This window comes from Canis lupus, chromosome 5 (assembly GCF_011100685.1).
Source record: "Canis lupus familiaris isolate Mischka breed German Shepherd chromosome 5, alternate assembly UU_Cfam_GSD_1.0, whole genome shotgun sequence".
NCBI lineage: Eukaryota > Metazoa > Chordata > Mammalia > Carnivora > Canidae > Canis > Canis lupus.
The window spans coordinates 70,704,135-70,718,356 of NC_049226.1; the positions used below are offsets into that span (position 1 = coordinate 70,704,135).

The 14,222-nt window shown below is 49.6% G+C and overlaps 1 protein-coding gene across 6 annotated transcripts in view; it reads right to left on the bottom strand.

The window, feature by feature from the left end:
* Positions 1–14,222, bottom strand: part of PLCG2 (phospholipase C gamma 2) — a 174,056-nt gene that overhangs the window by 84,455 nt on the left and 75,379 nt on the right. For all 6 annotated transcript variants that reach the window (XM_038538196.1, XM_038538197.1, XM_038538193.1 and 3 more), the window contains 3 exons: positions 6,730–6,873; positions 4,576–4,669; positions 3,447–3,494 (listed from right to left, as the gene is read on the bottom strand). In XM_038538196.1, coding sequence (XP_038394124.1) covers positions 3,447–3,494; positions 4,576–4,669; positions 6,730–6,873 — 286 coding nt within the window. The remainder of the gene's footprint in view (positions 1–3,446; positions 3,495–4,575; positions 4,670–6,729; positions 6,874–14,222) is intronic.

Below are 14,222 nucleotides of genomic sequence, written 5' to 3' on the forward strand. Positions count from 1 at the left end.
GTTATTAAATAAACTAAAAGAGGGACACCCGGGTGGCTCAGTGGTTGAGCATCTGCGTTTCGCTCAGGCCACGGTCCTGTAGGCCAAGTCCTACATCAGGCTTCCTGTGAGGAGCCTACTTCTCCCCCTGCCTAGGTCTCTGCCCCAGTCTCTCTCTTCTCTCATGAATAAATAAGTAAAATCTTTAAAAATAAACAAATAAGCTGAAAGAGAAAAGCTTTGAGTTCATTCAATAACCACTGTCTATGGGACGCCTGGGTGGCTCAGCAGTTGAGCATCTGCCTTTGGCTCAGGGTGTGATCCTGCAGCCCAGGGATCAAGTCCTGCGCATGATGCTCCTGGCAGGGAGCCTGCTTTTTCCACTGCCTATATCTCTGCCTCTCTCTGTGTGTCTTTCATGAATAAATAAATAAATAAAACCTTAAAAAAAAAAAAAACAGCAACACTGTTAAAAGGTAAGACTTGGAAACCCTTTCTTTTAAATCAAACGACATGAAAATAAGTTAAAAGTTCAGGCCATAGTTTTACAGTGTGGGGGCTCCTTTTGCATCGACTCAAAGACAGTCTGGTGCCATACCTGGCACGCTGGGTTGCTGCAGACAGGTCAGATAACCCCGCTTGGCCTCAGTGTCCTCAAGAAACGGGTCAAAGGGTACCGAGCTCAGTGGCCTGCGAGCATTCTAGAAGTATGCAACACGCTCGGCACGCTGGCTGGTGCAAGCCGATTTCTCAAGGAGGGCCAGCGGCCACTGCTCTGCCCCAGGTGCTCCACAGGGAGACAAGGTGTGCAGGCCGCAGGAAGGCCTGGGAGCCCGCCTGCCTCCTGCCGCCAGAGTCTTGCTGTGCCTCTGCCACTCCTTTGTCCTCCTTCAGGAAATGCCACCAGCCACCAGCCGTGGGCGACAGGAAGGGAGGAGCACAAGTCAGTTGCTCTTTCACTGGTACCTTCCTTGCTCAGAATTCCTTTTGGAAAAACTCCCTCCCAGCCTCCCAGAACCACAGGAAAGGTGGATCTTCCACACGATGAGAGGGCAGCGGGGCCTCTGCCCATGCGGAGAAGGCCCAGGAGGGCGAGCGGGAGGCATCGAGGCAGAAACAGACCTCCCCTCTGCTGAGGGTTCCAGGCCAGCCAACGGAAAGACGGGTCTCTATGAAGGCTGTGCAGAAACCCATTCTGAGCAAGACAGCCGGAGGGAGGCTGCCCTTCCTCGACAAGACGGAGGCGGACCCCCAAACCGAATCAACGGCCCTGTAGCACCTGTGCATGGAGAGGGGGCCCGGGAGGGCTCCCTCTGGCATCCCTGTGCCAACCTCAACAATGAATCACCCCGAAGCCACCCAGAAAGGAAACATGAGGGAGGTCCCACCTCAGAGGCTGAAAGAGACCAGTGTGAACCAAGTCCTGCAGTGCGGCCTCCCCAGATCCACCTCCTTAACGCAGGTGTGCAGCCTGCTGCGTGGGACCGCACGCAGCAAACGCTGGCACATGGAGGAGGGAGGGAGGGTGGATGGACAGGGCGACATGCGGTGCACTTCTGGCAGACCTAAAAACCTTATTGAACGTTTCACCACTGGTGGCGACTGTTTCTCCATCAGCCCCTCGGATGGCATATGTGGAAGAAACCAGAAGGCAAGCCCAAGCTCTGAGATCACCAGGTGACGGAGCCTCAGAGGTGGAAAGGGACACCAGGGGACAGCTGGAGAGCTTAGCTGCCGACATCTCTCAACAAATAGAAAGAAGGAGAATCTTTTAAGATTTTATTTACTTATTCTTGACACACACACACACACACAGAGAGAGAGAGAGAGAGAGAGAGAGGGGCAGAGACACAGGCAGAGGGAGAAGCAGGCTCCATGCAGGGAGCCCGACACGGAACTCGATTCCAGGACCCCAGGATCACACCCTGAACTGAAGGCAGATGCCCAACCGCTAAGCCACCCAGGCATCCCAGAAGGAAAATCATTTAAAAAAAATTTAAGGAACACCTGGGTGGCTCAGTGTTTGAGCATTTGCCTTTGGCTCAGGGCGTGATCCTGGGGTCCTGGGATCGAGTCCCACATTGGGCTCCCTGCATGGAGTCTGCTTCTCCCTCTATGTCTCTGCCTCTCCCTGTGGGTCTCTCATGAATAAGTAAATAAAATCTTTTAAAAAAATTAAAAAATAAAAATTTTTTAAAAAGGTCTTGTGCAAGGCGAAAATTATACAATGATTTTTAAGTGCTAAGCACAGTGTGTGTGGCAAACCGAGTGCTCCATAAATGGCAGGTTTTATCATTACATTATTAATAATAACTGGAGCAGGGGTGTGGGGCAGCTCAATCAGTTCAGTGTCTGCCTCTGGCTCAGGTCATGGTCTCAGGGTCCTGGGATCGAGCCCCAGGTCGAGCTTCCTGCTCCACGGAAGCCTGCTTCTCCCTCGCCCTCTGCTGCTTCCCCTGCTTGTGCTCCCTCTCTGTCAAATAAATAAATAAAATCTTTTTAAAAAAATAACTGGATCATAGCTTAAAAAAAAAAAAGATCGATGAAAAAATGTTCGATCTCACTCAAATAAATACACATTTAAGCAAACACCTACTGTTGCCTTTCACGCATCAGATCACCAAAGGTCTGGTGATACAGGGCACGGTGAAAGGGGTGTCCCCTTGCACCACAGACAGAAATACAAATTGCTATCACCTCTTTCAAACTGTTAGACCAGAAAACACTTCGCTGCTGGGATCCCCCCTCTAGGGCTTTATCCTGTTTGCCTCCTCCTCACACATGCTTACAAACAGACCCAAAGTTCTCCAAGTACCAGTATTAGCGGTAATACTAACAGGCCAGGAGCAATTCTATGTCCATCAAGAAGGAAATAATTTCTCATCAGTAAGGAAATAACACTGCCAAGTCCCAAGGTCAAACCTTGTTTGTTATAAAAAATGTCTGGCACAGAGCACCATGTGTGCTGACGGGGAAGGGCCCCAAATCACACTATTCTGAGGAACAAGTACATTGAATTACATGTTTTCATGTCTCTCACATCCCCCGGCCAGGTCTACCTGGCCCGTTTAACTGCCATGAATCACCCTGGGTTACTTCTTTATGGTCAACCTCTCTCCAGCCACGAAGTAGGGCAGGCACATGGCGATCTCCTTTCTCCCCGGACACAGAAGGTGCTCGAATGTGAGAGCCTCAAGGATAAGATCCAAGGGCTCCAAGGCAGAGAAGCCGTCTCTGCAGAGAGGCCTGAAAATCCACAGAAGTAAGGCCCCAGAGAAGTGGGGATTTGTCACCATCAACCCCCAGCGCTTGGCAGAGCATCTGGGACCTCGCTGGTCCAACCAGACTTCACGGGGACCTTTCCACACCACAAAACATGTTCTGACTTCCTTGCACTGATCCAAGAAAGAATGTCAGAGGCCAAGATGATCTGGAGAAAAACCACAAAAACATGAACAGATCCTTACCTGTTTCTTCTGGTTTGGTCCACTGAATAAATCTGCTTTCTCAGCCAACTGGGAAGAGAGTTGAGACAGAGACAGTTAGTAAACAGCAGGAGTCTCCATCAGTTCTATGGAATGGGGACAAAGGATTCTGGAAACAAGAAAAGCTTTCCAACTTGCTAACTTGAGCAGCTTGGGAAGAAGCGGTTTTCTCCTTGTGGTTGAAACGCCCTAGCCGAGCCAAGAGGCCCCTCCAACTCGTACAGGCTGGCATTCTTTACACTGACGATCCTCTCTGATGATGATCATTATCGCCCGAGAGGCTGATGAGAAAAACGGTGGGGATCAGAGGGTTTTCGCCGAGGGGACAGTCATCCACACGCCAATCCCGTGTGGACCTCACGACACTGACACACGGACAGGGCAGTCCTGAGCAGCTGGCAAATCCTGCAAGTCCTCTGATGACCTGGTAGAACCACTTCTTAATCCTGTAAGAAGGAAGCCCTCGGTCCTTTCCGGTCCTCCCTTCCAACAACAATGTATGTTTCCGTCTCAGTTTCAGTACACTCCTCACCCCACCAGAGAGAGGTGGGGGGACGGCTCTTTGACGAGATGCTGGAGAGGCCACAGCCTCTACTGAGAACCTGTTCCCTGCAGGACACTCAGTGAGCCTCCAAGATAAAATGTCCCATTTTTCTTTTCTTCACTCACATTGGCTAAGGGAACAGAATAAATGAATGTGGGCACTCAAGATAAAAAGCCATAGTCAATGGGTCACTTGGGTGGTTCAAGGGCTGAGCGTCTGCCTTTGGCTCAGGGCATGATCCTGGAGTCCCGGGATCGAGTCCGGCATCGGGCTCCCTTTTGGGAAGTCTGCTTCTCCCTCTGCCTCTCTCTCTCTGTGTGTCTCTCGTGAATAAACAAAATCTTTTAAAAAAAAAAAAAAAGGAGGGGATCCCTGGGTGGCTCAGTGGTTTAGCGCCTGCCTTTGGCCCAGGGTGCGATCCTGGAGTCCTGGGATCGAGTCCCGCATCGGGCTCCCGGCATGGAGCCTGCTTCTCCCTCCTCCTGTGTCTCTGCCTCTCTCTCTCTCTCTCTGTCTATCATGAATAAATAAATAAATCTTTAAAAAAAAAAAAGGCAAAGTCAATACCTCTCAATAATGGTGGGTGTAGATGCACTCATCGCTTCCTGGTGTAAGATTTTCAAGCCAGAGAGCCACTTATTCGCATCTTCTTTAGAGTCAGCTGGAAAGGTGAACAGGAACAGAGATGCTATTACTCCCTGGGAAGACCTCTGCAGAGAGATCAGGGCCCTGGCCGCCCCAGCCCCACACAGACCATAGGGACAAGAGGAGCCAGTGCTAGATTCCCATTTTGCACAAGGATATGAAGAAGGCATCTCCTTCACATCATTGTGGTTCTAAGACCTGCTTTTTGTATCTGAGATGAAGCCACATGCCCAAGATGTCCCTTCTATGGCAAGGGTGACAAGTATGACCTTCCCCCCATCCCCCAAGAGTTTTAGCTTTTACCCCTATGTCAGTGAATAAGGTGTAGGGCTTGGGATAATTCACACCACAATCCTGAGCAATCCTCAGCATCTCCTGTTTCTTCTAGTCAAGGCCAGGGAGAGGGGAGAGAGGCAGTGCCAAGCAGTAGGTGAGAGCTTGACATCACTGACAGGGTCCCATGCATCACTTCAGGGCTGTGTGACATTCAGCTGGTTTCTTAACCCCTCTGTGCCTCATTGCATCATCAGTTAGCAATGCAAACACCTCGCTGAGTTACTAACCATGTCCTAAGGACCAGGTACCTAAACAAGCTGCCTTCAGCTTGTTTATCTGGATGAGAACATGCCAAGGTTGCTGCTCCTACTCTTCCCATGGGAATGAGGAGAAAATGAACCTCAGAATTGTCAGGACACCTGTCCCAGAGCCCGTACGTGGGAAGCTGGGATCTGAATCCAGGTCTTGCTCATCTCTCTACTGGACCTTTCTACTGAATTCCAGAGCTCTGTTAAGACACCAGAGCTGGCATCCTGGACTCTAAGACTTGCTTGGGCTCTCATGGTCTCCCTACCAAGAACAACCAGGCCTCAGCCTGCAGCAGGGCTAAGTGGACACAATTCTGAAGGTCATGGGCACAGGCCCCTCTCTCCTGCCCATCTCTGCACCAGCCACACACCATCAATCAGACATCCATTCATTATTCCCACATCCAGCTCGCTATTTCCCTCCTTTAAGCCCTCAACACACATAACATTGTCTCCCCAGATGGGTCTCCCTCTTTCCTCCCAACTCCTACTGATGCCTCAAAACCCCATTTAAAAGTCACCTCCTCTGCAAAGCTTCCCTGACATTGGCCCTCTGTCTTCCTACAGCATGCTGTATTGTGACTGGACTATACCTCTTATCACAGCATACTGTGAGCTCTGTAACAGCAGCGACTGGGTCTCGGTGGCAGCTAGGACAGCCCCGTGCAGAGTGCATGCTCAAAGGTGCATGATGAGCAAGTGCAAAAGCAAATCAACAAGAGCTTTTTGGTCCTAATTTAAATGCCCCTGACACTGCTTAGCCTTCACCATCTCCCCTCCGTTTTGGTCTACTTTTAAAGGGATTTATTTTCTCTTTCACCGTTCACAGTTGCACAAATGGTTCTAAGTCAATAAATTCTAAGACGAGACCTGAAGGCAGTGACAAGCTTCTGCTCCTGAGTGAAGTGCCCGAGCTTTTCTGCAGCTCATCTTCTGGCCTCTCAGAGGCCCCTTTGGCCTTTTGGTGGATTCATGGGGACAGCTGGAAATCTCACCTCTGGATCACGTGTCTATGTGAGTGTATGTATGCACGCACATATGTGTGTATGCATGTGGCAAGTGTACTATGTGTGCGTGTGTGCATGCGTGAATCTGTGTATGTGCATGCGCATATGTGTGAGACAGAATATTCCAGGGTAGTTTCTCCAGTTTAGGGGAATAGGCCAGGCTCTGCTGGACAAAAACTATATATAACCTGCCTTCAGCTCTCTGCATGCACCAAGCAGGACCTTAGCATAATGCTTACAACACCCCAATGAGGCAAGCATTACCGTTCTCCCCATTTCACAGCTGAGCAAACCGCAGCTCTCAGAGAGGTTGAGTAGCTTGCCCAAAGGCACACAGCTAGAAAGGGGCAGCGTTAGAATTCAAAACCATGATGCCTCCAAACACAGAGGAGGGGGCAGGCAGGTGTGAGCATTCTGCTATTAGAGAAGTCCTAGGAAGGAAGCCAGGCATAGGCGAGGAGAAAAATGCATGAAGGTGCACTCACCTGCCAGACTGAGTGTGCTCAGAACAAACTGGGTGCCGTACAAGATGGTAAAACAGCACTCTTCCTTCTGGCGGACTGCTTTTGCACGCTCAAAATCCTTGGAGTTCTTCCCTGGGCGGATTTCCTTGATTTCCATGATATCCACTAAAAGACAATTGAGACAGGCTCATCAGAAGCTGGAGTTCACTCCACCTGAGGACAGAGCCACAAGTCCGCACCCCACCCCACAAGCACCACCCAACTCCTGCACTCCCCAGCCCCTCAGCCCTGTCCACACTGCAGGTCTACATGCAAATAAGTAAAAAGCTTGCTGTTCAAAGCTACTAAGTACTGGGATGCTGGTATAGCAACAGACAACAGAAACAAGGAAATCTATCCTCCCTGTAACTCCTGATGCTGTGTGACTCCAGTCCCTTCCTAACCAAACTGGGCAGGATGGCCACCTGACCCCAGGGAGATGCCTTCCCCCACACAGATGGCCACCTGACCCAAGGGAGGCACCTTCCCCCACAGTATGTCTGCCTGACCCAGTGTCTGATGACCCCTCACCCCACAAGATGCCCATGTGACCCAAGAGTCCCTCCCCTCATAAGATGGCCACCAGACCTAAGGGCAAGCCCTCTTCCCCAGAGATGGCCACCTGATCCAAGAGTGACCTCCTCCCCCGACAGGATGACCAAATCACCCAGGAGCAACCCCTCCTCCCCACAGATGGCCGCCCGACCCAAGGGAGAGTTCCCTCCCTGCCACAGGATGACCATGGTCCATCACAAAGAGACAAGCTCAGCCAGTCCCTTCCTCCTCTTTTTTCTGTCAAAAAAAAAGCACCTTTCCTGGAACAGACCCATTCCACATGTTTCAGATGAAGCTGATCTGCTTCTCCTCACCACCTATCACAAGTCAAAGAGGGGACCCTAGGAATAGCCAAGGGGCCTTACCGTGGAGCACCATGATTGGTCCAGGGGCGAGCACATGGCCCGATCTGGGCATACCAGCATCCTCCTGGGACTTATTTTGGCCAAAAATATTAATAAAATTTCTCTTGCTACTGCTGCTGCCTGGCTGATAAAACAGGAGTCTGGGGGCAGCAGGGAGCATGTTCCCCAAATGTAGAAGGAAAAGACTGAGCCCAGGAAAAGACTGAACCCTTAGGTCCAGTCATACTGGAAGCCATACTTGTCCTAGAAAATGCTACTTCCATGACATAGTAAATTCTTTTTTTAGGTTTGGTTAGTGTGACCTGAGTTTCTACCCCTTGCAACCATAAGAGTCCTGGCACATATATCTCAGTCCTTGCACGGAAGAGAGAAGCAGGAAAGAAAGGTGTCCCTGAAAATGAGAGGAGAGGGAGGGAGCCTGGACCTGGGATGGAGGAATCAGGTGAATGAAGGCATTTAGAGTCAGGGTTGATCAGCAGGAAAGCAGGGTTGATTAGCTTCCACAGGTAGCAACAGGAGTTTGGGTGCAGTGAATGCAATTAGGGGAGAGAGGGGTGGAATGAACGGGAAGCTCTCTTCTTTCCTCCCATGGGTCTTGTTTTGGTTGGACCAAAAACAGTTCGGTGGACAGGAGTCATGAAGGAATGTAAAGAGGCTTTAAATGAGTGGCATCGGTTCTGCACCCTCTGTGTGGTGGTATTTCCACAACCCTATACACGTGAGAAAACTCTGTAGACCTAGACACCAAAACAAAACAAAACTTGAGTCCACAGAAAAAAATAGAGAAAACCAAGTCTGCAATTTATTTTATTTTTATATTTTAAATTTTTATTTATTTAAGAAAGACAGAGACATGCATGGGAGCATGATTGGGGGTGGGTAAAGAGGGGCTGCAGAGGGAGAGGGAGAAGCAGACTCCTCACCGAGCAGGGAACCCAACTTGCCTCAGGGCTTGATCCCAGGACCCTGAGATCATGACCTGAGCTGAAGGCAGACGCTTAACCAACTGGGCCACCCAGGTGCCCCTCAGGTCTATATTTTAATCATACCATACCAGTGTCAGTCCTGAGTTTGGTGACTGGACGTTATCACTGGGGAAAGCCAGATGAACAGGACACAGAAATCCTATAGGATTTCTGCAACGTTCACGTGAGTCTAAAATTGTTGCAAACCAGTAAGTCTTAAAAACCACTTTTCAACATATTGTTTTGGGGGGGGGGTGCCTCTAAACCCTGTGGGGGGTGGGGCACCAGATCCCCACCCTTGACCCAACCCAGAAACCTGGAGTCTTTTCTCTTTTCCCTCACTCCTCAAAAACAAACAGCAAAACACAGACCCTTTTTGTGCGCTGAAATTTATAGCCTTCTAGGAGGAAATTGGCATTGCCGATTGAACTGTTTTCGCCTCATCTAAGACATGAAAGGTGGTGATATTTGTTCTCCTCAAATGTTACCCACCAACCTTTGCCAGTCAACATGCTCACGCCTTGAAGCAAATATATATATATATATATATTTTCCTATCAAGTCTAGCAGTGGTTATCTACTGTCCTTGTTGGTAAAATCTTTGAATTGGCCTCCTGTGAGTTTTTCTTACGGTGAAGTTATAATAAAAACTTGACACACGTACATGAAGAAAAAATTTCATATGCTGTGACCTTATCCTGAGGCAATTACCAGTTCTACTTTCTAAATTACGCTTGACTCAGTCAACTTCTCTCCATTCCCATGGCCAACGCCATAATCCAAGCCACTGGGATCTCTTGCTTGGCCTAGTGAAGGAGCCAGAAGTTACTCCCAGAGCCATTTTTATGAAACTTAAATACGCTCATGTGGGGAGCCCAGGTGGCTCAGTCAGTTAAACCCAACTCTTGATTTTGGCTCAAGTCATGACCTCAGGGTCATGAGATCGAGCCCCACGCCCAGCTCTGCACGCAACAGGGAGTCTGCTTCCCCTTGCCTCTGCGCCTGCTCCCACTCGCATGTGCATGCTCTTCTCTAGATCAATATTTAAAAAGTAAATAAATAAATATGTTCACACCTTTCCTGGGCTTCAAACCTTCTGAACACATCTCAGTGCTCCTAGGACTGAGATCCAAGGCCCGATGTGGACCCCACCAGCCCCATCTGGCCCCACACCCTCCATGCTCCAGCCACCCAGTGAGGGGTCACCCCGACTACAGGACACCTGCACGTGCTGTGGGCTCTGCTAGGAATGCCCTGGGTCTGGTTACCTCCAAGTTCCCCCTTCCAGTTTCAGCTCAACCACCATTGAACTCAGAAAACCCTCCGATTCTTGCTATGGTAGCAGCCCCTCTCTCCACAGCCCTGAACAGAGGCAGCACCTGTGGGTGGGACTCCATGGGCTCAGAACCTCTTCCCTAGAAGGTGCTCCCTTCCTCAGGACTGCACCCCGGGCCCTAGCATAGTAGCTGGTATACAGTGGAACCCAATAAATAGCTGTTGAATGGGGAAAGGGGGCAGAGCGCCTGGGACAGGCACTGGAAATGGGACAGTGGGAGGTGGACATGGAGATATGCACACACACAAATGGAGACACCCAGACAGGGCAAAGAGGGACAGAAACACCAGGCAGGCCCCCCAGACAAGGAGGGAGGGAGACACGAACACGCACACATACCAAGTCAGAGAGGAAGAAGCGTGAGATGTGGCAAGAGAACAAAAGAGAAATGGCCACCCTAAGGAGGCAAGAGGTCCTGGGTTCCCCTTCAGCACCAGCAAGGACCCCTGCTTGGGAGCCAGGCCCAGCCTGCAAGAGGGCTGCAGGCACCCACCACATCAGCAGGGCCGATCACCTGCATGACATCATGGGGACCACACTTCCCCTGCCCCAACCTGGGGAAGGACAGGCTCCTTGGTAATGCTCCTGAAAGACCAGACCTTCTGCACCGGCTTGCCCTGGCTCCTCTGTCATCAGCTGACTGTATTTGTGATCTCACCTGACTGATTTCTCCACCCTCCCTGAAACGATTCATTCTGTTACCTTTATAACCACCCTATACAGCCCCTCCCTTGCACATTTGTATTTACAGGTTCATGTACCTGGGATGTGCATCCTCCTCCAAGCCCCAGGCAAACAGGGATCGTGTGTCTGTCCCCCTCACTCACAGCTGAAGCCTCACTGCCACCTGCACCAGAGCCTGGCTCAGAGCAGGAACTCAGGTATCCATGGAACGAATGAATCAGATTCTTACTTGGGAGATGATCCCAGGAACACCAGGAGAGGAGTGGGGACATGAGACAGGGATGGAAAGATGCTGAGGAGGAGACTGCTAGGTCATCAAGCTGGCCCTCTGTAGGCACCTGGAGATGACCCCACAGGGGTTCTTGGGAGTCCTCACCCCACCACAGAGCAAGGGAGCTGGGGTATTTTTTTTTAAGATTTTATTTATTTATTCATGAGAGACACAGGGAAAGAGGCAGAGACATTGGCAGAGGGAGAAGCAGGCTCCATCCAAGGAGCCTGATCTGGGACTTGATCCCAGGACCCTGGGATCACGACCACTGAGCCACCCAGGCATCCTGGGAGCTGGGGTATTTATCCCCAAACCCCACCTGCTGTTGGTCAAGGGCTGTGTCTGAGGCCTACCTTCCTGTTCCTCAAGCAGAGGGCTGCAGGGTTCACACCAAGCTGTCCTCAACGTACAGAAGTGAATGCTACAGCAATCAGAGTCCAACCCACGGCAGCCTCTGCTACATCAGGTCATCAATCTGGTAGTTTCTAAGCTACCCCCATGAGACACAGGGATCAGTATGTTTGAGGGATCAATGACCCAGTAGGTAGTTCAGGCAGTAATAGATGTGGCCAACTCCCAGGCACTGCAGAGGACAGCTTCTCTGGGCTCCCCGCATGGAGACAGGACAAGATGTCACTGCCCCTGTGAGTTCTTTACCACCACCCCCGAGGGCATCCTGGCTCAGCAGGTGGTTCTGGGGTTATAGAGAACATATTCTCATTTAATGTAACAGCTTTATCAAGATACAGTTCACATGCCATACAGGTCATCCATTTCAAGTGCACAATTCAATAGCATCTAACGTACTCACAGACTTGTGCAAATCACCACCAGAGTCAATTGAAGAACACCTTCATGCCCACAAAGAGAAACCCATACCCTGTAGCTATCACTCCCCATTTCCCTCTTGTCCCTACACCAGCCCTGGCAACCGTGAACCTACTTTCATCCGCTAACAGATGTGTCTTTCCTGGACATTTCATATAAAGGGATTTCTACACTAGGTGGTCTCTGGTATGGGGCTTCTTTCATTTGGCAGAAAGTCTTCAAGGTTTGTCCGTGTCATAGCAAGTGTCAGTATTTCGTGCCTTTCTATGGAGAAGTAATATTCTAGAACACATTTTCTTCAACTGCTCTTCTGTCGATGGACATTTTGGGGTTGTTTCCACCTTTCGACTACTGTGAATAGTGCAGCTGTGAACATTGACATGCAAGATTCTGTGTGAACACCTGTTTCTCCTAGGAGTGGAAAGCTGTCCTCCTGAGTCCATACTCTCAGGGCTGCGGGCCTAACTGTGAGGTGCCTCCTTCATGCCATGGGGCTGTCCAGCCATCATGGACCAGAGAGGGCACTACTCACAGGTGGAAAGTCAGCTGCGGATGGGCCTGTGGCTCTACCAAGCCCTTCACGACTATTACTACTACTTCCCAGGCCTTCTGAGCAAGGAGGACCCAGCTCCAGACGAATCAGAGGGCTGCCTGCTATGCAGTACCCTCCTGGTTACCAGGAGCCCCAAAAAGGCAGGAAGGAAATCCCTCACCAGCTAGGGTGGTTGTCTCTTTAGTGATCAACAAAGTCTGAGGGGCCCATTGGTCAGTTCTGTTGCCATGTATTTGATCTTGCATCACACAGAGGCACCTTGCTCAGTGATGATCCCACTGCGCATGGGGTGCAGAGCAGAGATGGCGGGTAGGGGGATCAGGCCTCCTGCACGCAACTAGGTCAATCCCAAATCACCTTTCTTACTTGCACCGGAAATAAAATTCTAGTGTCCGGGTTGCAAACTTGCCACCCGAGTCACGTGAAGCATGTGTCTGGTGACCAGTGGATGGACTCTGGAGCCAGCAGGTCTGGGTTTGAATCCCAGCTTCTAACAGATGCTTCCAGCAGGAACTCACTGCTAGCCCTGCTAGCCCTGTGCCTGCCACTCCCCCTAGTTGTGCTCTAATAAATAAAATCTTAAAAAAAAAAAAAAAAGTAGGGATGCCTAGGTAGCTCAGTGGTTGAACATCTACCTTTTTTTAGCTCAGGTCGTGACCCTGGAATCCTGAGATCGAGTCCCGTATCAGGCTCCCAGGAGCAAGTCTACTTCTCCCTCTGCCTATGTCTCTTCCTCTGTGCCTCTCCTGAATAAATAATTTTTAAAAATAATAAAAAAATAAAGTAGTGCCTCATAACTACAACTAATAAAGATGTTGTAACTTCTAAGTACTTGTTAGGTATTATTTTTTTAAATTATTAATGCAACTGAATAAAGCTAGACTCATATGAGGTACAGGAAAAAACACAGTCTTTTTTTGTTTGTTTGTTTTTAATTCATGAAAGCCACAGAGAAAAAGAGGCAGAGACACAAGCAGAGGGAGAAGCAGGCTCCATGCAGGGAGCCCAATACAGGACTCAATTCAGGGTCTCCAGGATCATGCCCTGGGCCAAAGGCAGGCACTCAACCACTGAGCCACCCAGGCATCCCAGGAAAACACACAGTCTTAATTTACTTGTGGAAAGTGAAGAGAGAGGGTTGCCCAGGTGGCTCAGTGATTGAGCGCCTGTCTTCGGCCTAGGGCGTGCTCCTGGAGTCCCTGGATCAACTCCCACATCAGGCTCCCTGCATGGAGCCTGCTTCTCTCTCTGCCTGTGTCTCTGCCTCTCCATGTCTTTCACTAATAAATAAAATATATATATATAAAAAAAAAAGAAATTGAAAAGAGAGATCCATCTGTACTGATGTGGGAAAAAAAATTGACACAGTTTATGTAAATAGGGTACTGGAGGTATATGCCTGTGTCTGTACATCTGCACATGTCTGTCTGCATGTACATTCATACATGTGTATGTCCAGATTGTGCACAGGTGTCTATCATCACTCAAATTCTCACTATCTAAATACCACTCTAACTTGCAAAATTATTTTTTACACAAAACATACTACCCAGATTACACCTGCTGTAGGATGCTCGTGCACAGGCACCAATGAAAATATTGATATCAGCCTATAACAGATGACCGAGTCTAGCACTCCCAATGCTGAAAATCAACACGCATCAAACCTAGTGTCCTGTCCACCCTAGTAAGTCCTGCTCAAGTCCTAGCATTTACTTCTCACAAGCCAACTACCAGAGTCCAATTTAGAGGACATCTCAGGTATTTTCAACAGATTAGTTCACTGTCATCAAGTTGCAAAGTAGAGGAAAAAAATCAAAATTCACAACCAACACCATATAGTTAGTACCCTACGTACTCTTTGCAAACATGCCCAGGAACAAGTTCATTAAAGTATCAAATAATTGGGACACCTGGG